Source organism: Rattus norvegicus, chromosome 2, assembly GCF_036323735.1.
Source record: "Rattus norvegicus strain BN/NHsdMcwi chromosome 2, GRCr8, whole genome shotgun sequence".
Taxonomy (NCBI): Eukaryota; Metazoa; Chordata; class Mammalia; order Rodentia; family Muridae; genus Rattus; species Rattus norvegicus.
In genome coordinates this window covers 59,146,430-59,166,509 of record NC_086020.1, presented here as the reverse complement: position 1 = coordinate 59,166,509, position 20,080 = coordinate 59,146,430, and the positions used below count along the sequence as shown (strand labels likewise).

At 37.2% G+C, this 20,080-nt stretch overlaps 1 protein-coding gene across 7 annotated transcripts in view; it reads left to right on the top strand.

Moving 5' to 3' along the window:
- Positions 1-20,080, top strand: part of Nipbl (NIPBL, cohesin loading factor) — a 188,166-nt gene that overhangs the window by 148,332 nt on the left and 19,754 nt on the right. For all 7 annotated transcript variants that reach the window (XR_010063589.1, NM_001427697.1, NM_001427698.1 and 4 more), the window contains 12 exons: positions 464-596; positions 1,170-1,313; positions 2,851-2,940; positions 3,854-4,068; positions 4,158-4,260; positions 4,864-4,962; positions 5,054-5,200; positions 5,975-6,109; positions 8,729-8,827; positions 9,680-9,733; positions 16,646-16,754; positions 17,786-17,922. Coding sequence is in view for 6 of the 7 variants with exons in the window: in NM_001427697.1 (NP_001414626.1) it covers positions 464-596; positions 1,170-1,313; positions 2,851-2,940; positions 3,854-4,068; positions 4,158-4,260; positions 4,864-4,962; positions 5,054-5,200; positions 5,975-6,109; positions 8,729-8,827; positions 9,680-9,733; positions 16,646-16,754; positions 17,786-17,922 (1,465 nt within the window). In the remaining variant the exon portion in view is untranslated. The remainder of the gene's footprint in view (positions 1-463; positions 597-1,169; positions 1,314-2,850; positions 2,941-3,853; positions 4,069-4,157; positions 4,261-4,863; positions 4,963-5,053; positions 5,201-5,974; positions 6,110-8,728; positions 8,828-9,679; positions 9,734-16,645; positions 16,755-17,785; positions 17,923-20,080) is intronic.

The window sequence follows — 20,080 nt, the reverse complement described above, 5'->3', positions numbered from 1 at the left end:
AGCAATGAATATCCTAGTAAGAGCACCAGTGGAAGGGGAAGCCCTGGGTCCTGCTAAGACTGAACCCCCAGTGAACTAGTCTATGGGGGGAGGGCGGCAATGGGGGGAGGGTTGGGAGGGGAACACCCATAAGGAAGGGGAGGGGGGAGGGGGATGTTTGCCCGGAAACCGGGAAAGGGAATAACACTCGAAATGTATATAAGGAATACTCAAGTTAATAAAAAAAAAAAAAAAAAAAAAAATTAGAACTTCTAGAGGGTAAAATCAGTTAATATGATAATAACGGTTAATATTTCTTATAATTCATAGAAAATGCAATTGAAGAAAGAGATTTTTTTAAGACCTCATTTAATTTAACGCACTCAATATAGTTTGTTACTAGATACAGAAGCAGGGGAATCTATTTAACTAATTCCACATATTATGAAAATGAACATCTTTTTCATTGTTTTTCTTTGACTAGATGTGGTAGTAAACAAGGTGAAGAAGATTACAGACCACTTTTTGAAAATTTTGTTCAAGACCTTCTTTCAACAGTCAATAAGCCCGAGTGGCCAGCTGCTGAACTACTCCTTAGTTTGTTAGGGAGACTGTTGGTAAGAGTATAGCATTTAAAGATTATTAATTACTAGAAGACAACATAATGAGGATATACTCTGATTCACAGATGATGAATTCTTTAAAAATGTGTAAGAACATGAACATTGCATCTATTTTTGCATGTGTATAACTGTACATTATACCATCTATCTGTAGAAAGCAAAAATGTGAATTTTAGCACTTTGATTTAATTACATATATAATGGCAGTGATTTTTAAGATAATTTTATGGGGGTGGGAGCTTATATTTGTTACATTGTTGCTTTAAAACATCTCAACTATGAGCCCTGAGTTATTGCAGTTACGCATTTGAAAGCATGAAACTTGACTAGTAAGAACATCTTTTTAAGTCCTCATAGTACAGTATAAGGAATGGAAAGATACTGTGATTTCTTTTCTCATTTTAAAGTATATTTGGAGTTGTGTGATATAAATTGTCTCAAAACTTTAGAAACATTTTATGAACTTGAAAAATAGTACTATCCTGAAACTATGATAATGATTTGTAGGCAACAAAATTTTAGTCTTTAGAAGTTCTTAATCAGTAATACCTCGTCTGTGATGTTTAGGTTCATCAGTTCAGTAATAAGTCAACAGAAATGGCTTTAAGAGTGGCATCTCTTGATTACCTTGGGACTGTTGCTGCACGGCTGAGAAAAGATGCTGTTACCAGCAAGATGGATCAAGGGTCTATAGAACGAATTTTAAAACAGGTATTGAAATAAAGGATTTAAATTAATATATAAATAGTTGCTTGTTTGCTTTTGGCGTGGGAGAAAGAGACAGGGTCTCATGTAATCCAGATTGGTTTCAAACTTGCTATGTAGTCTGCTAAATTTTGAGTGCTGCTTGGTATATATTTGGCATATAAGAATTGGCACATACACTTTATAATACACTGTCAAAAGTAAAAGCTTACCATTACTATATTACCAGTGAATATAATACTTAGATTATGCTCCATCAGTATCTCTTTTTTGGAAATATGTTTTATTTCACTTATTTGTGTGAGTGCATATATGTTTACATATATAGCGGGTGTCCATGGAGACCAGAAAGGTCTATTGGATCCCCTTGGAGCTGGAGTTGGTATCGCTTGTGAGCCACTGAATGTGGGTTCTGGGATCCAGACTCCAGTCCTCTGATAGAGCAGCAAGCACTTTTAACCACTGCGCCATCTCCCCAACTCATTATTTTAATGATTAAATTGTCCTTATATTTGACTAGTGAAGTGCCTTTTGAGCTAACTTTTCTGTCTTTTTGTCATGTTCCCTATATTTTGGGTGTTAGTGGCACAGGAGAGTAGGTGTATGTTTTTGTTGTTTGAGATGTATGTGTACATGGGTGTGAGGTGCATGTGTGCATGAGCATGTGGATGCTAGAAGTCAGTTCAGGTGTTTTCTTACTATCATTTATTAGTTACTATCATTTATTAGGACTAGGATTCCTTGAAGAAATAAATGATCCCACAGATGAGAAGCTAAAAGTAAATGTGTAAAGTGTATATATAATTTGAAATAAAGTCTTCAAAGAACAGTTGGAACAGTGCTGTGGAGATAGCTCAGTTAAAGTACCACACAAATGTTGGGACCTGAATTCAGATCCCCAGAATCCACACTAAGCAAACTCAATTAAATTTCCAGAGCCCACAAATACACTCCCTTTCTTCACCTTAATTTTTATTTCCATAGTAATTATAAAACCGCCTGAACTGTATAGTGCATGTCAGTATAGCTGTTAACATTTCTCATTTACTAGATTAAACTTTTGGTGTATATTCACAATGTATAAAATAAACAATGAGTTCAAAACAGTGCTTCATTATGTGGGTCCTGTCTCAGGAAAAAAGGTGATTTTTTTTTAAATGTAAATTCCGTACCAGGGCCAGGGTAGAACATACTTGTGATCATCTTTACATCCGCCACTTGCAGACTTTAAAGCTAGTGTAGTTCACACAGCCAGGCTCAGGCAGCAGGTTCTGTTTCTCAGAACCCAGGCTTTTTACTCCTTACAATAGCTACACTTGTGTTTTGCTCATTTCTCCCCATCGGGTATGGATTTACGTTTACATAGCCTGTTAAAGCATGCCAGCAGATCTGTGCTTATCAATCTGTAATTCCGTCTTTTGGAAGGCTAGGGCAGAGGTTCACAAATTGGAAGGCAGACATAGTGGAGCACATCTCAGAAGTGGGCGGGGCCAGTAACAAATGCGCCGCCGGTGACTTTGTGGCTGCTGCTGTTGTGCTTTAGGTGTCTGGAGGAGAAGATGAAATCCAGCAGCTGCAGAAGGCATTGCTTGATTATTTGGATGAGAACACTGAGACTGACCCTTCACTGGTGGTGAGATTCATGTTGCCTTTAACTTAAATTGTGTTCTAAAAGTGAAATGGGGAAAGAGAAAATTAAATATTTGGAAATCTTTTTATGCATTTTTTTTTGTTTGGTTGGTTGGTTTTGGTTTGCTTTTGGATTCTCAAGACAAGGTTTCTCTGTGTAGCCCTGACTGTCCAGGAACTCACTTTGTAGACCAGGCTGAACTCAGAGTTCTGCCTGTCTCCGCCTTCTAAATACTAGGATTAAAGGCATGTACCACCACCATATGGCTTATAGATTATCTCTAAATCTAAGCCAATCTTAAAAATGAGTATAGGTCACTCAGTGTTGAAGGTGATCCATGAGCACATACAAAGAAGCTGTTAAATCCATATATGTGTGTATATGCAATTCTTCGAAAATTAAGTGACATATCCAGAATACACTAGGCCATGTATACAATTTGTCCATTTTGTAGGCCTGACGTAAAGTTGATAAATACTCCACATAATCTGTAGACTTAGATACACAGAAGTGCTTCAGTGCTGACCTGTTTTAATGTGCCAATATTGTACAGATGAGAGTTGAAAACAGTTGGGGGTCTTTTACCTTCACTATTTTACTCATTTGTCCTAAGCTTTCCCACTGGCCTTCCCACCAAATCTTACTGAGTCATGTGACTGTCTACCTCAAGTAGTTGATAGTAGTACTCTATCTATATTTGATACAATCATTTTTATTGAGTTAGTTTTATAGTTAAATGTTAAAAAGGAAAAAAATTCTGTAATACAGGCTATTTCAGAATTTTATCTGGAATTATCTTTTAAATCTGCTTCTGTCTGATAGAGGTTGTTTTAAAGAAAACTACAGTACTTCTATTCCTGATTGATTAGAAATGGTATTAATTTCATCAACTCAAACTTATCTAATGTCTTTCCAGTTTTCTCGTAAATTCTATATAGCCCAGTGGTTCCGTGACACAACTCTGGAAACAGAAAAAGCAATGAAATCACAAAAAGATGAAGAATCATCTGATGGGGCGCATCATGCAAAAGAAATTGAGACAACTGGTCAGATAATGCATCGAGCCGAGAGCCGGAAAAGGTTTCTGAGAAGCATTATCAAAACCACACCTTCTCAGTTCAGCACATTAAAGTAAGATGCAGGGAAAATGGGTCAGAGATATATGAAGCATAGATGTCCATTTAAAAGAACATATCCAGTTACAGTGCTCTCTGTTGTAGGATGAACTCTGATACTGTGGACTATGATGATGCGTGCTTGATTGTTCGATATTTGGCCTCTATGAGGCCGTTTGCCCAGAGCTTTGATATTTATTTGACACAGGTAATTGATTGATCTGATTGATTTTTACTTTATTTTGGTTACTTTTGGAGATGGTGGACTAGGTGTGACCTTTTTTTGAGGGTAGTGTCAATGGGCTGTGGAAGCAGCATTTGTCTCTGTTCCTCATTCACATGGTTTTAGCTATGTCTGCCCTCTGCATACTGACTTTGTACAAACAAATGGACATGTGTTTGTATGCCACTATGAAAATCAATGTTTATCAAGTCATAGCGAATAATACTGTCTTTAATAAAAGTTACACATAAGATTTTAGTGAAGCTCATACACATAAATGTGTATGTATGTTTAGTTGAGAATACTGAAATAAAGGAAAAAACGAAAATATAGAATACCTTTCTATGTGTACTGGTCTAACTTAAGATTTTGGACCAGTAAGATGATAGTTTCTCTCTCTCTCTCTCTCTCTCTCTCTCTCTCTCTCTCTCTCTCTCTCTCTTTGTCTCTCTCTCTCACACACACACACACACACACTCACACAGAGGAGTAAGTAGTATATTTGGTTCTTTTATGTATTTTCATGCTGTATTGTGTTAAATTTTACTTATTTTAAAATTTATGAGCATGTTAATGTTTGCCTGGCAGATACTACGAGTTCTCGGTGAAAATGCAATTGCCGTTCGAACAAAAGCCATGAAGTGTTTGTCTGAGGTTGTTGCTGTAGACCCCAGTATTCTAGCAAGGGTAATAATAAAAATAGTCTATTTTACTTTTCTATTTATATTTGAAGATCATCTCCGCTGCTATAAATGTCATTTCTCTCCCTCTTCTTTAGCTTGACATGCAGCGCGGAGTTCATGGGCGATTAATGGATAACTCCACTAGTGTTCGAGAGGCAGCCGTGGAATTACTAGGTCGATTTGTCCTTTGTCGACCTCAGCTTGCTGAGCAGTATTATGATATGCTGATTGAAAGAATATTGGTATGCTTCTTCTATAGTAGTTTATGAATACGTAATTTACCTTAAATGTCACACCTTATTTATCTTAAATTTAACCTAAAATTGATAATTTAATCTAAAATGTATAAATGTGAATTATTTATATTATTTAATCTGTGAACTGTAGCACCACTCTAAAAAAGGTTATGCTTTGAAGAGGCAAACTCAGTATTATAAAGCCCAGTGTTGGTTAAAGTCAGATCCATTTTTCAATTATTCTTATACCAGTTTATAATCACTAATTAATAGTAATTTTGTATGATAACTGTTTTGATCAAGACCCTAGAGTAGTTATATTGACTTTGCAGTGTGTGTATGTATCTGTCTGTCTACAAATTGCTTCCACAGCAGGCACCCCACCCACTTTAAACATATTGATTTTTTTATAGAAGTATACAGTATGTTCTGTAGTGCTGCAGTGACAAATTTTGTCATTGCCGTTAGTGTGGTACAGGAGTAGTTTGTAAAAGGTTTACTTGACTTAGCGTAAGCACTTGTTCTCTACATCACAGATGCTGCTTCGTATGCCTTGAAGTACCAGACACGGTTCTAAAAGTTTACCACCCCGGTTACTGCAGCAAACTTACCCTGTGGTCTCACACTCATTACTAAGTGTAGGTCCACAGGTTATAGGGTTTTTATAGGTTACATCACAGTTTCACTAACAGATAGGGGGGATAATGCTTGGGAAACATTGTTAACACTATTTTGTCAAATTTCGCACTCCTAACATTTGAAAATGCATTTTGTTCTTAGGATACTGGTATCAGTGTCAGGAAAAGAGTAATAAAGATTTTAAGAGACATCTGTATTGAACAACCAACATTTCCAAAAATTACAGAAATGTGTGTAAAGATGATTCGGAGAGTCAATGATGAAGAGGGCATTAAGGTAAGATGAAACTCTGATCATATGGGATTTCTTTTTTATTACTGTTAAAATTATTTAGGTGTTTATCGAATCTTTTTTATTTTGTTTCTAAATTTTATATTACTAAAATGTGGTCTTTTCCAACATATTCAACCATTACAATACTTATTTAACTGTAGTGACTGTATTTTATCCAAAATTATTACCAGATTGAAATTATCTTGATTTTTAAATAGAATGTTCTTGATTTTCAGTTACAGACTTGCCTACAGCCTGTAGGGCATTTTCTCATTTGAAGTTCCCTTCTCTCAGATGACCTTAGCTGGTTCTGGTTGACATAAAATTGTCCTGTATAACTGACCCCTTGTCAGCTTGACACACAAACAAATCACTACAAAGTCACAACTTTTCTTGTTCATCCTCAAGATCTAACATTAATATAAACATCATAATAGGAAACATTTTACAAACTTAAAAGTCCCACGGTATTACAAATTCAAACATGTTAAAGTCTTTTAAAGTAGAAAGTCTCTCAAGTATGGGCTACTATAAAATCAAAATTAAGTTAAAGACTTCTATTTCGAGAGGAAAAAATGAGGACACAGTGACAATCAGATAAATGTAAAACCATATTCCAACAGTGTAATCACTCAATGTCTGGTATTTAGGACTCACAATCTTCCAGACTCCTCCAAAGGGCCTGGGTCACTTCTCAGGTTCCACAGTCTGGGAACCACACAGCTTGTGTTCTTGACTCAGGCTGGGTCCACTCCACACACAGCTGCTGCTGTTTCTGACAGTCCTCCCGTGGTGTTGGCATCTTCAAAATGCAGGCATCTTCTATTGCACCTGGGCTCACTTTCACCAATAGGCTCTCTCCATGATGCAAAGCCTCAGCTTCTCTCCATGATCCCTTCAGTCCTGGGGCTTCCACTGCTACTCTGGCTACACCTTCACAAGTGGCCTCCCTTGGCTTCCTGTAGTGCCAAACCTCAGCTGCTCTCCATGACCCCTTTTTGCCTTCAAAACAAGTACCACCTGGGAGACATGACCAAGTTTGGGTGCTAGCACAAAGTTACAACCTTGGCTACCTCTGAATACAGCTTCTTTATGCTGACTCTGAGCAAACACTTAGCAAAAGATTTCACCTGAGTGGTGCTGGCCTCTGCTTATTAACCACCAGTTTGTCAGCTCCAAGTGACCAACATCAGTTGTCACAGTAAAGCAGTTTTTCGTTAGTGTTTCTTATGTTTTGTTACTCACAGCGTATTCTCCAGCCCTAGCTAACCAGAACCACAAATTCTTAGCTCAAAATAGCAAGCATCTCTGATAGAGTCATTAAGAAACCCTCAAATTCCTTTTGAAATTTCACAAGTCAGGCCTCCTTTTTCTGCATTGCTCCCAACATTCTACCAAGCTCCCATAGAACAGCTCACCAATGGTTTTTCTTGCCCAAAGTTCTACAGTCCTTCCACAATCTTCCCACAAAGAACATGGTCAGATCTATGACAACAGTGACCCACTCTGCTGGTACCAATTTCTGTCATAATTAGGGTTGCTATTGCCATGAAAAAATACCATGAGCAAAGGAACTTTGCAGTGAAGAGAGTTTGTTTGGCTTACCGTTCGCCTCACTGTTCAGCATTGGAAGAAATCAGGACAGGAACCCAAGCAGGGCAGGAACCTAGAGGCGGCGGCAGCTAATGCTTACTGGTACTGCTTACTGGCTTGCTCCATCTGGCTTGCCCAGTCTGCTTTCTTAGAGAACCCAGAACTGATTTTAATTGAGTTTTCTCTGCTCAAATAACTTTAGCTTCTGTTAAGTTGATCCCACACAAGTTCCTCCCTTTAAAGGAATAAAAGGGAGCTATGTAGATAGTGGGTAGGAGCAATTTTTTACAAGCATGAAAACCTGAGTTCATATCTCCAGCATCCACATAAAAAGCTGGATGCGGCTGCATGTGCCTTACCTCTAGCATTGGGCAGGTGGGGGCAGGCAGATTTCAAAGGCCTCTCTGGCTAGCCAACCCTACCAAAACCGCAAGCTTCCAGTTGAGTGGGAGATCCTGTCTCAAGACAGCTAGGTGGAAAGTGATAGAGGTTGACACCTGGATATCCTGTTGTCTCTTATGTGCATTCACGGATGCGCGCATGCGCGTGCGCACACAGCCGTAACAGTGGTTTTAGTCTGATCAAAAACAAGTCAGGGGCTGTGCTTGCTGGTCTTGCAGAGAGAGAACCCAGGTTCAGATTCCAGCGCCCACACAGGTGGCTCACAACCACCTGCACTCACTCCAGCCCTAACGGATCCAGCGCCTCCTCTGGCTCCTGCAGGCACTGCACACAGGTGACGCACATAACACATGCACACAACAGACACATTTTTTATTTTAAAAGTATTTTCTGCATAAGCTATAGGCTAAACATAGTTTTACTCATCCTCTATTTGAAATCTCAACCCATTAGACAGAATTTATAATTAGTGAAATCTGTTGTTTTAATCACAAGAAAATTTTTAATTAACTTAAACTTTTCTTTTTTAATAACTAGCTTTGTGTTGGGCTTTAATGGGAATTTACAATTAATTAAAAGTTTGCGATCTTTGTTAGTAATTGATTGGGTTTCTTTGTCTTCTTCTAGAAATTAGTAAATGAAACATTCCAGAAGCTCTGGTTTACTCCAACTCCACATAATGACAAAGAAGCAATGACAAGGAAAATTTTAAACATCACTGATGTGGTAAGAAGGTCGGACAAGGGTGTGGTCACTGTGAATGCAAGGCAGCTGATGCGTTGCCATGGTGACGTGCTGAGCCTGCCACTCAGTACTGCTTCCCTTGTATTTCTGGGACTTCTGGGGCTCAAGTAAAAGGGGAATGGTTCACATGGCTAATTTCTTGATACTCATGTCTATAAATAAGTATTAATATTGTTGTTTTCCTATTCTTTCATAATTGAAAACAGAAAAGAAAAACAAGAGAATCATTTTTTTAATTATACATAAATAAGCTATAATTTGCTGATCCAGAATGCTTCCTATTTGTTGAATATTAGCAGTTTTTATATATACTTAGTTGCATGGTTCTCCATTTTCACAGTACCAATAAATCTTCGATCTAGAGGGTGAAGAGACAAAACATTTTTTTCATTGTTTGAAACCTTACAGATTTTTCTAATAGAAAATGTCATGTTATTGTTTCTATAATTTGGTACTGTATCAGTTTTAATAGTAAACTGATTTCTTTAATGTTTTTCATATTGACAAGTATTTGAGTTACTGAAAAAAATAGTTTAAGTATAACCTTTCAATTTAAAAAAGTATACATATACTTCATACTACAGCATAACTATAATACCTGTTTTAAAATAGTTGCCTTTTGTTTTAATTTTTGAGATATAATACAATTCCAACATTTCTCCCTTTTTCTTCCTCCAAACCCTCCTATATACCCCCCTTGCTGAAATTCATGACCTCTTTTTTTCCTTGTTATTACTTGTGTATATGTAACACAATGTAACCTCTTCAAGTCTTTAAAAATGGTATTATAAATGCCTTCCTTATTTTAATAGTTTTATTACCTTTTCACCGTAGGTTGCAGCATGTAGAGATACTGGATATGACTGGTTTGAGCAACTCCTTCAAAATGTGAGTATAATTTTGATAGCATGAAATTTAATAAAGGGTCTATCATTTTAAAAACTTTTCAGTTCTTTCTTAAATATTTGTGTTTTAGTAGGCGAAATTTATTTCAGTGTGTTAAGCTATTTTTTTTTTTGGAGCTGGGGACCGAACCCAGGGCCTTGTGCTCGCTAGGCAAGCGCTCTACAACTGAGCTAAATCCCCAACCCCAAGCTATGTCTTTTAATTTTGTTACTGAATCATTTATCCACTTGGCTACTAAGATAAGTTTTCAGAATTACTAATTGAAATTCTAGCTATATTTTCAGATTTTTTTTATCCCTTTAATCTAGAATAGTAGTTCTTATCCTTCCTAATGCTGCAACCCTTTAATATATTTCCTCATATTTTAACATATGGCAATGTCAAACCATAAAATTCATTTATACTTTAACTATGACTTTGTTGAGATTATGAATAGTAATATAAATTCTGACATGCAAGATATATGATATGTGACCCCAAAGGGGTCTTGATCCACAAGTTGAGAACCACTGATCTTACTAATGACTACTCATCTGATCTATAAGTAAATATAGAAATAACATTGAATTAAATAAAACAAATAATTATTTGGCATATTACAAAATACATGGAATTTCTTTTAGTGGTATAAAATTTAACCACAGGTAGTGCTTTCAGGAGTTTTCAATTGAGAGTGTTCTTCTCCAATCTTTAAAAGTTGCCAGCACGTTTCCCTCCAGTCTCTGTGTAAGAGGTAGGGAGTATATGTGCTTTAAAGGTATGCATGTATGTGTCGAATCTAGAAGAGAATGTTAGGTGCTCTTTCGGTCTCTATCTTGTCCTCTTGAGACTCGCCCTCTATCTGAAATTCACCAATTTGCCTAGGCTGGCGAGCCAGCAAGCTCCCAATATCCACCTGTTGCCACACCCAGCGCTGAGGTACAGACACCTACAGCCATGCCCAACTTTGATTTGTGTTCAGAATTTAAACTACAGTCCTCAACCGTACACAGCAAGTGCTCTTACCCACTGACTTCGTTCTCCAGTACTGTGACCTACTTTTTACTTTTTTGAAGGCAATATCTCACTTTCCCTCAGGATTGCACTCAAAACTCTTAGGTTGGGTGGTCCTTCTACCTCTGCCTGAGTCTTCCTTCATTTGTCCTTCCTCCAGCCCTTTTACAACAGAGAGAGAGAGAGAGAGAGAGTGTTGCAGGGGGGAGGGGGTTGGGGTGGAGAGAGAAGTGGGAACTTTTGTTTTATTTAAGGAATACATTCTGTCCTTTCACTTACTAAGTGCTAGAGATCAAGCTGTATACCTCATGCATGGGAAAGAAGCGCTCTACCACTGAGCTGATTCCCACATCTTGTAAGACTTTATATACCTCCAGTTTACCAGGGCTACACCAAGAAACCTTATCTCAAAAAACCAAACAATAAACAAACAAAAATGACTGTTGGGTCATGTGGTAACTTAGTAACTATTAAACTGTATTTGTCTAAAACAACTAAATTCTTTTACATTTTTACCAGTAATGTGTGAGAATTCCACCTGCTGCATACTTTTAAGATTACTTAATACTGTTTCTCTTTTTCAAACCTAACCATTTTGGTATGGTAGTATATAATGATATATTACTTATTTTGAAATTTTAAAATATCCTTTTGAATATATTTGTGGTATTTGCCTTTTTTCCAATCTAATATCTTAGAATCTTTTTATAACTTGTGTTTCTCTCTCTCTCTTTCTTTCCTTCCTTATGAGTTTTTTTTGGCAGCATTTCTTTTCTAAATCAAAGAACTAGTTCTGTATTATTCAGTTTTACAATCTTTCTAGTAAAGTTTGTCAGACAATCCAAAGAAGACATGTCATTTATAAAAACCTTTAAAAACCACATGTTTCTTCTAATGATTATGAGAAATTATTAAATAAGAGGTAACTTACTTTTTAGGATTACTATAGAAAAATCAAAATATTGCTGTTTGATATATTGGCAAGTTAGAAGCAAAAGAGAGATGGCCAGATCTATGGTATCTTAATGATGGTTACACTTAGTTTTGGTGTTTACTTTTAGTCCTGTTTAATTAATGGTCCAGTCAGTTCCCGCTTTTGTATGATCCTACTTTAGTTACAGCAATTTCACTTACTTGTGACTTGTAAATTGTGTGTGTGTGTCTGTGTGTCTATATGTATGCATGTGTACGCACAGGCCAGAGGACAGCATTGGGTTCCTCACTGTATCCTAGGTGGTTGAGGGTCTGGGAGCTGAGCCGGGTCTTTTAGGAAGGCAGTAAGTACTCTAGCCTCTGTGCTGTCTCTGCAGCCCCAGGCCACAGAGTGTTGATAAAATACCCGTGGTAGAGTGACAGCCCCTCTGCAGCCATGTCTGCATGAGCCTTGTGCCTGCTGGGCTGCTGGGAGAGTCTCAGTCAAGACTACATAGCACACCACCATTCCCATGCTGTCAGACACAGAGCATGCGTCCCATGTAACAAATGTCAGATTTATAACTGTATTGAATTGATTTCTCGTAAATCAGTAATCATGCGGGATATAATTTCTTAGGAAGACCAAGTGCTACATTAAATAGTTTCAAATTCACACATGCACCAATTTTTGAAGATTGAAAGACTTCCACAGAAGAGTATTATTATTCTGGTTTATAGTATGTACAGTCAAGCACGATCTGCATTTCTAGTCTTTAGTCCTGTAGTCCTTCTGTCACTTGTTACTTATCATACGACTTCCCAAAACTCGCCAACTGAGCAGTGTAAAAGGTGGCCCTTATTCGTATTTGCCAGGTGCTCAGTTTCATTTCAGAAGTAAGGCCTCAGCATTAGTTGTTGAGAGTAACTATTGCCTGTATGGGTGTTGCATTTACTTTTCTAGTTTGTGATGGGCTCTTACTAGTTTTTCAATAATTTTATTTAACTTTCTTTGTTTTGATGTGTGTTGGTGTGGGGTGTCAGATCCCTTGGAAATGGGGTTACAGACAGTTGTGAGCTGCCACATGGGTACTGAGAATTAAACCCAGGTCCTTGGAAAGAGCAGACAGTGCCCTTAACACTGAGCCACCTCGCCAGTCCTGTGTTGTCACTATTTTTAAGAGTCTTTGACATGTTTCCCATTGCAATGCTGGGAGTTGTAGCTGAAGCCTTCTGAGTGCAGACCAGGCATTCTAGTGTTGAGTTAGACAAGTCCCTTTACCCCAAGTACACCTGCTGACCTGGAAGTCTATATACAGGTCAGGCTGGCATTAGCCTTCAGAATGCTGGGATTAAAAGCGTGCCCCACCCCACATGGCATGGCTGAAACAGAAATATCTTAAATTCAGGTACAACAGGCTACCTAGAAAGACTGTTTAATAAAATGCCAAACACACACATACAAAATGAGAGAGTTTGCTTGTTTGTTTGTTCGTTTGTTTGGCTCTTCAAGACAGGGTTTCTCATGCAGCCCTGGCTGTCCTAGAAGTTACTCTGTAGACCAGGCTGGTCTCAATATATTCCTGCCTCTGCCTCCTGAGTGCTGGGATTAAAGGCCTGGGCCATCATTCCCTGATTGAAGAGAGAACTAAGAGTAATTGTTGCAGCAAATACATAGACGAATGCCAGCAGCAAACCACTGAACTGAGAACAGACCCCCATTGATGGAATCAGAGAAAGGACTGGAAGAGCTTGAAGGGGCTCAAGACCCCATATGTACAACAATGCCAAGCAACCAGAGCTTCCAGGGACTAAGCCACTACCTAAAGACTATATACATGGACTGACCCTGGACTCTGACCTCATAGGTAGCAATGAATATCCTAGTAAGAGCACCAGTGGAAGGGGAAGCCCTTGGTCCTGCTAAGACTGAACCCCCAGTGAACTAGACTGTTGGGGGGAGGGCAACAAGGGGGGGAGGATGGGGAGGGGAAGCCTATATAGAAGGGGAGGGGGATGTTGGTGGGAAGAGGAATAACAATTGAAATGTAAATAAGAAATACTCAAGTTAATAAAGATTTTAAAAAAAGTTTAAAAAAAAAAAAAGTAATTGTTGCCCTTGCAGAAGACCTGAGTTCAATTCCCAGTATCCAAATGATAGCTCATACTCATCTGTAATTCCAGTATCAGGGAATCTGATACCTCTTCTAACCTCTGAGGTCACTAGACATGCAGGTTTGTGTGTGTGTGTGTGTGTGTGTGTGTGTGTGTGTGTGTCTGTGTGTGTGTCTGTGTGTGTGTGTGTCTGTGTGTGTGTGTGCAGGCAAAATACAAAATACTTATACACTAAATAATAAATAACTCTAAGAAAGAAATCGTGTCTGTAACAGTTAGGACTGTACCTTTCTACTCTAGAAATCTAAAATCTGAAATATTCCCCAATTTGAAATATTTGAGCACTAAGCTGACTCCACGGATTGAAAAACCCACACATTTGGCAGAGGTGACACACACCTTTAATCCCTGCATTTGGGAGGAAAAGGCAGAGACAGACAGATCTCTGTGAATTCAAGGCCAGCCTGCTGTACAGAGCGAGTTCCAGGACAGGCAAAACTACATAGAAACTCTGCCTTAAAAAAAAACAGGATTTAAAAAAGAAAGAAAATTCCACACCTAATCTCTTTTTGACAGTCAAAATTCAGACATACTAAAATTACTTCAAGCCAATTTATTTAAGGAATATATGAAACTTAAATGAGTATTATATTTAGCTCTCTGTCCCTTGCTGAAGCCTCTCCCTGTGCTATATGCATATACTCTAAAATCCTGAAGACTTCTAGTCTTAGTCATACCACAGAAGAGTCTTAGCCTACATAATCACTTGGGAAAGATTATTTGATTGTATTTTCTCAAAAAGTTGAAAATGCGTATGTGTTGTGGCCCAGTGTTTCTATTATAAGGTGTATATTCAAGAAAACATTGTACTTGTGAATTAGAACACATACACGAGCTTATGTCGCTAAGATCTGGCTTAATCTTTAACAGAGAAGCGGTTGTGTGGCTCATAGTGTGCCAAGAACGCTGCTGTAGCGCAGAGAAATCATAAACTCTAGCTATCTGAAACAGCCCAAGTGAGCATATAGCATAGTGTTTATAAAAACACAAGTCCCAAAACATTAATACCTTTGTTGAAGTTGGAAATTAAAAAGAAAAAAAAAAGCCTCCTAGACTAATCATGGTAGTATAGGCCTTTAATCCCAGCATTCAAGAATCAGGGGCAGAAGATTTCTGAGAGTTCAGGCCAGCCTGGTCTACAGAGTGAGTTCCAGGTCAGAGTCAGATTATTATTTATAATTACATTAAGGCACATAACCAGTCAGCAGTGATAGTCATGAACCAAAATTTATAATAAATTGTTTTGCACTTACCTGATGTCTTAAAGAAAAAAAAAGCAAACAATTTTTGGTGATTACCTCAAGCAAACCAATCTAGAGTATTATGTTGGTAGCTGCACTTAAGAGTGAGTCAGTGAGAACTTTACTTCACAGTTGAGGCTGGGTAAATCGAGCCTGTCTTACATTTATCCTTTAGTTGAGTAATGATGCTATGAATTTTCCATAGTGTTGTGGTTGCTGTCACTCATTTTAATTATCCAGGAAAGTTTTTTTTTTTAACTTGAGGACAATTTTATTAAAATTGAAAGAAAAACAGCAGGACTGAGGCAGAAGAATCTCTGAGTTTGAGGACAAGCAGACCTGCATAGACAGATCCTGTTCCCAGTGGGGAAAAAACAGAAAGGAAGGAAGCCATGCTTTTGAGTTAGGATACATAGAAGCCGTGCATGTCCAGCAGTGGGGTTAATAAGCAGCTGCATGGCATGTTGGAAAGGAATAGCCTCCCAAAAGAGGTTTTTAAAAAGAATGTATGTCCAGAAAAGGATGCTCCAACATTGGCCAGTGTCCAAGAGGACCTAGGTTTGATACCCACATGGCTACTTACGACTGCCTAAAACTCTAGTTCCTAGAGAGCAACACACACTTCTGACTTCCATGGGTACCAGACATGCACTTGGTGCACACTCACACATGTAAAATGAAAGGTAGATGGATGGATGGACAGACAGACAGACAGACAGACAGACAGACAGACAGACAGAAGAATGGTAAGTTGTTTGCAGAGACTCAGAAAACAGGCAGCCCAGTACCATAGTGCTTTGTAAATGCTTGCCTATCCATGCCTCTTGTACAAAAGTAAAGTTGTGCACTTCTAAATTTGAATTTTGGATTTTGTTCCACTCGTCTGAGACACTCATGACTTGTTGCAATTCTGTCAGACGTGGAGATAGAATGTTTATATTTTTGCAGAAAGTTATGTCTGATAGCTCTGGAAAACTCTCCACAGGAATAAAATGCAATATTCTTTTAATATCTTTAGAAATATTGTTAATCATTATTGGCAAAACAGTTAAAGCTTAAGTCATTTTTCTCCAGTGACCGTGATTGTAAGAGTGGGTTGGTTTTACCTTTGACTATAGATAGGTTTCTCTTCATCCTCATTGGTCTTCGTGGTATTTTTAAGCACAGTTTCTCAATAGTTTGGCAAACAAGCAGAAGAAATCTGCCAGAGACTATGCCGTTTGTTTTATGATTGCAAAGCTTGCGGTGTAATCAGATACAGGTATTAATTATTTAAAATAATTAAGCTAGCACCAGGCAGTGTTCTGTGATCTTGGCTGGCATGAGAGAGACAAGTTACTTTTCCTGTGTTTCTGCAGTGTCAGGCCCTGCATACAGCAGCTCACATATTTCATACTAAAATGTTAACTTTTCACTGATTTAAAGAATATTTTAAATATGTTGTATATTTTAGCTTTATTTGTATTTTAATATTAAGAATTTGAAAAGGCTTAATGACATTTAATGCATGCACATTATTATTACTGCCTGATGAATAATTTCCCTGAATTTTTTTCTGTGCATACATATATAGTTGTTGAAGTCTGAAGAGGATTCCTCATATAAACCTGTGAAGAAAGCTTGTACTCAACTTGTTGATAACCTAGTTGAGCATATTCTTAAATATGAGGAATCTCTAGCTGGTAAGATATTTTATATATTAATTTTTAAGTTAATTTTATGTTATTTTTAAATATTTTGGCTCTTTTGTCAGTTTTACCTCTAGATATGCTTGCCTAATAACTAGTTATTATCACTTTTAAGGCTAATTTGATTTTCATGATATAAATTTGACAATTCATTTTAGATTATATTCTAAGATTACCTAAATCAAACTGTAATTAAAGTATAAATCTCATCTCTTCTACACATTTTTCAATATGTACTTTTAGATATATTAAATAAGAATGAAGTCTAGGACTCAATTTTTTTAAAATAGCATCACAAAGCTATTTGGTATTCTTTCAATTATAGAAAACTTTCAAAGAAATTCTGTTAACTATTTCAATGTTTTTAAAATATAATACTGTATTTCTAATACTTTTTATAGTTGTATAAAATTCTCTTAATACTTAATGTTCATTTAATCTTAAATATTTCTTAATCTTAATTTTTAATTTATTGAAATGATTGATATAAATTATTTAATTTTTTATTGTCAGTTACAGTATATGAGTCACATATCTGAAATCTTCTGTTATCAATAATTACATAAGTCATAATTGGTATTTCTACATAAAAGCACGGACTGTTACCATTACAGTTCCCTCTTTTTTTTTTATGTATACAATGAGGAGCAGCAGTAGACTCAGTTTCTCCATCCAGGGACCGACTGCCTAGCCAAGTTTGCACCTAAGGGAAATGCAGATAGCCGTTCTTCTCCTACCCGGGGCTTACTGTTGTTTTTCTTTAGGCTTATCCCATTTCCAACATGTATTTTTTTTTCTTTTCCTATTTCTCTAATCATAGACTTCATTGGTGAATTAATATCCACTAATGTTCACTGTTACTAATCATCTCTAAAAACCAGTATTATTTAAGAACCAGAGTTAGTATCTCCTAACTAGCCTCCTTGGAATGGTTATGTGTAACTGCGTATTGATCCTAATTCTCTGTCACCTGCATTATTTAACATTCTCATTGGTACAAATGCTGTCTTCTCTCTTTTTTCCAGACTCAGACAATAAAGGTGTAAATTCTGGAAGATTGGTAGCATGTATAACCACTTTGTTCTTATTCAGCAAAATAAGACCCCAACTCATGGTTAAACATGCCATGACTATGCAGCCGTACCTTACCACTAAATGTAGTGTGAGTATAAGTGCTTTCTGTTGGTTTCTCAAACCAGGGTTTCTCTGTGCACCAGTCCTGGCTGTCTTAGAACCCACTTTGTAGAGATCAGCCTGCTTCTGCCTCCTAAGTGCTGGGGTTAAAGGCGGGCACACCACACCCTACTTGTGCTGTCTTGCTTTTTTCTTTCTTGTATGCAGCAGGCAGTTAAGTGCCTTCATTTAGAATTCACATTTGCTAGCCATAGTCTCACTGACAGGTAATCTGTGTCATTTACTCAAATATATATTCTAACACTTAGTATCAACTTTGTGAGAATTATAATGAAAATCCTAGTTCTATTTCCCTGTTGGTTCTTACTGTGTAACTGCTTAAGAAATATTGTAACTTTTGTTAAGATTCAGAAGTGAATAAAGCAGAAATTATAACTTGAAAAAACTTATATTTTGAATTCTTTTTTTTTTCTTTTTTTTTTTTTTTCTTTTTTCTTTTTTTCGGAGCTGGGGACCGAACCCAGGGCCTTCTGCTTGCTAGGCAAGCACTCTACCACTGAGCTAAATCCCCAACCCATATTTTGAATTCTTAATTTGCAATTCTTCTGTTTCTCTAATAGACTTGTCTTACTTTTATTATAGAGCCAAATACTGAATATGGAACATTTAGTATCATATTAGAGACATTGATATATTAGCATATAATAGGTTCTCCTAAATTAAAATAAAAATTCACAAAATATTACTTAAATAAAAATAAATGACATTTTTGAAACAGGATATCTAACAATTGTGAATTTTTATATTTGCTAAATTTTAAAATATTCTAGAAACATGTACAGTTTTTAATTGTTTATACACTGTGTTCCCATTACTTCTAAAGATTTAATAGTTTCTCTACAAGATTTGATTTTGTTTTTCTGTTATCTAGTGTGTGGCAATTTCCCCTTGATTTATAAGTTCTCTGTGGAAACCTCACGGCTACTTGAGAAATTTTTAAGAATCAAGGAAAGGAGTATAGAATAAGAAATTGTATATACACACACGTATATATACTAGGACTAAGGCTCTAACCCTATCTTAGGCTCTAGGATAATTTAGCTTCATAGCTACTGTGTAGCTAATAGTCAACTCACAGCTGTTAGACACTGACAGTTTACCCTGTGTCTCCTAGCTCCTCCCTCCCAGCATCCTGTTTCAGAGCCCTCTGCTCGCCCTCAGTCTGGCTTACAATATAAACCGTACTTCTTCTGGCAGACACTTTCAAACATTGTTGCGTTCATTCTGGTATCCACTCAAGGAATGGATTTAGCAAGGCATTGGGGAAATTTGGGATATTGGTTTGCTTCTTCCTAGGCTTTGTTTGATTTGGGGGAGATCACTGGATAAGATCTTTAGCTCTTTTGAAAAGTGGTGCATGACTGTTGGAATCATTACCTTTTACCCTGTGCTAATAATCTGTCAGGTGTAAAAGAATGATTTCCTGCCACTCCATTTCCAAGAAAATTAACTGCTGTTTTTTGTGATATTGACCATTTGGACTTCATTTTTATAAATTGATTGTGCATAGTTTTCCTATTTTCTTTGAATTATGTGCCTTTTAAGTTTGAAAATTTTGTGAATAATTTAAACATTTTAGTTATTTACTAGCCATAGTGATACATGCCTTTGTTCCCAGCTCTCTGGAGGCAGAAGCAGGCAGATCTCTGAGTCTAAGGGCATCCTACTCTGCATAGAAAGTTCCAGGATAGCCAAGCCTCAATGGAGAAACCTTGTCTCCAGGGAGGGGAAAAGTGTTGATCATACTTTTTTTTTTTTTTTTAAGTTTTATGTGGAAATTCTATCTATCTCCTAAAAGGAAAAATTGATGTGATATAGAAAAGTTTTAGCCAGTAAAAGTCTAGTAATGTTGCTTTAAAGAGAAAAAGAAGTCGCCCATAGGACAAGGGGAAAGACTTTATGTTATGGGGCTAGAGGTGGCTGAGTGGCTAAGAGCACTTGCCACTCTTTTAGATGACCCAGATTCAGCTCCCAGCTTCCACATGTTGGCTTTCAACCATCTGTAACTCCAGTTCCAGGGTACCCAATGCCCTCTGCTGACCTTCCTGGGTGCTAAACATGCATATGGTACATACATAAAAGTAGGCAAAACTCTGATACACATAACACATTAAAATAATAAACCA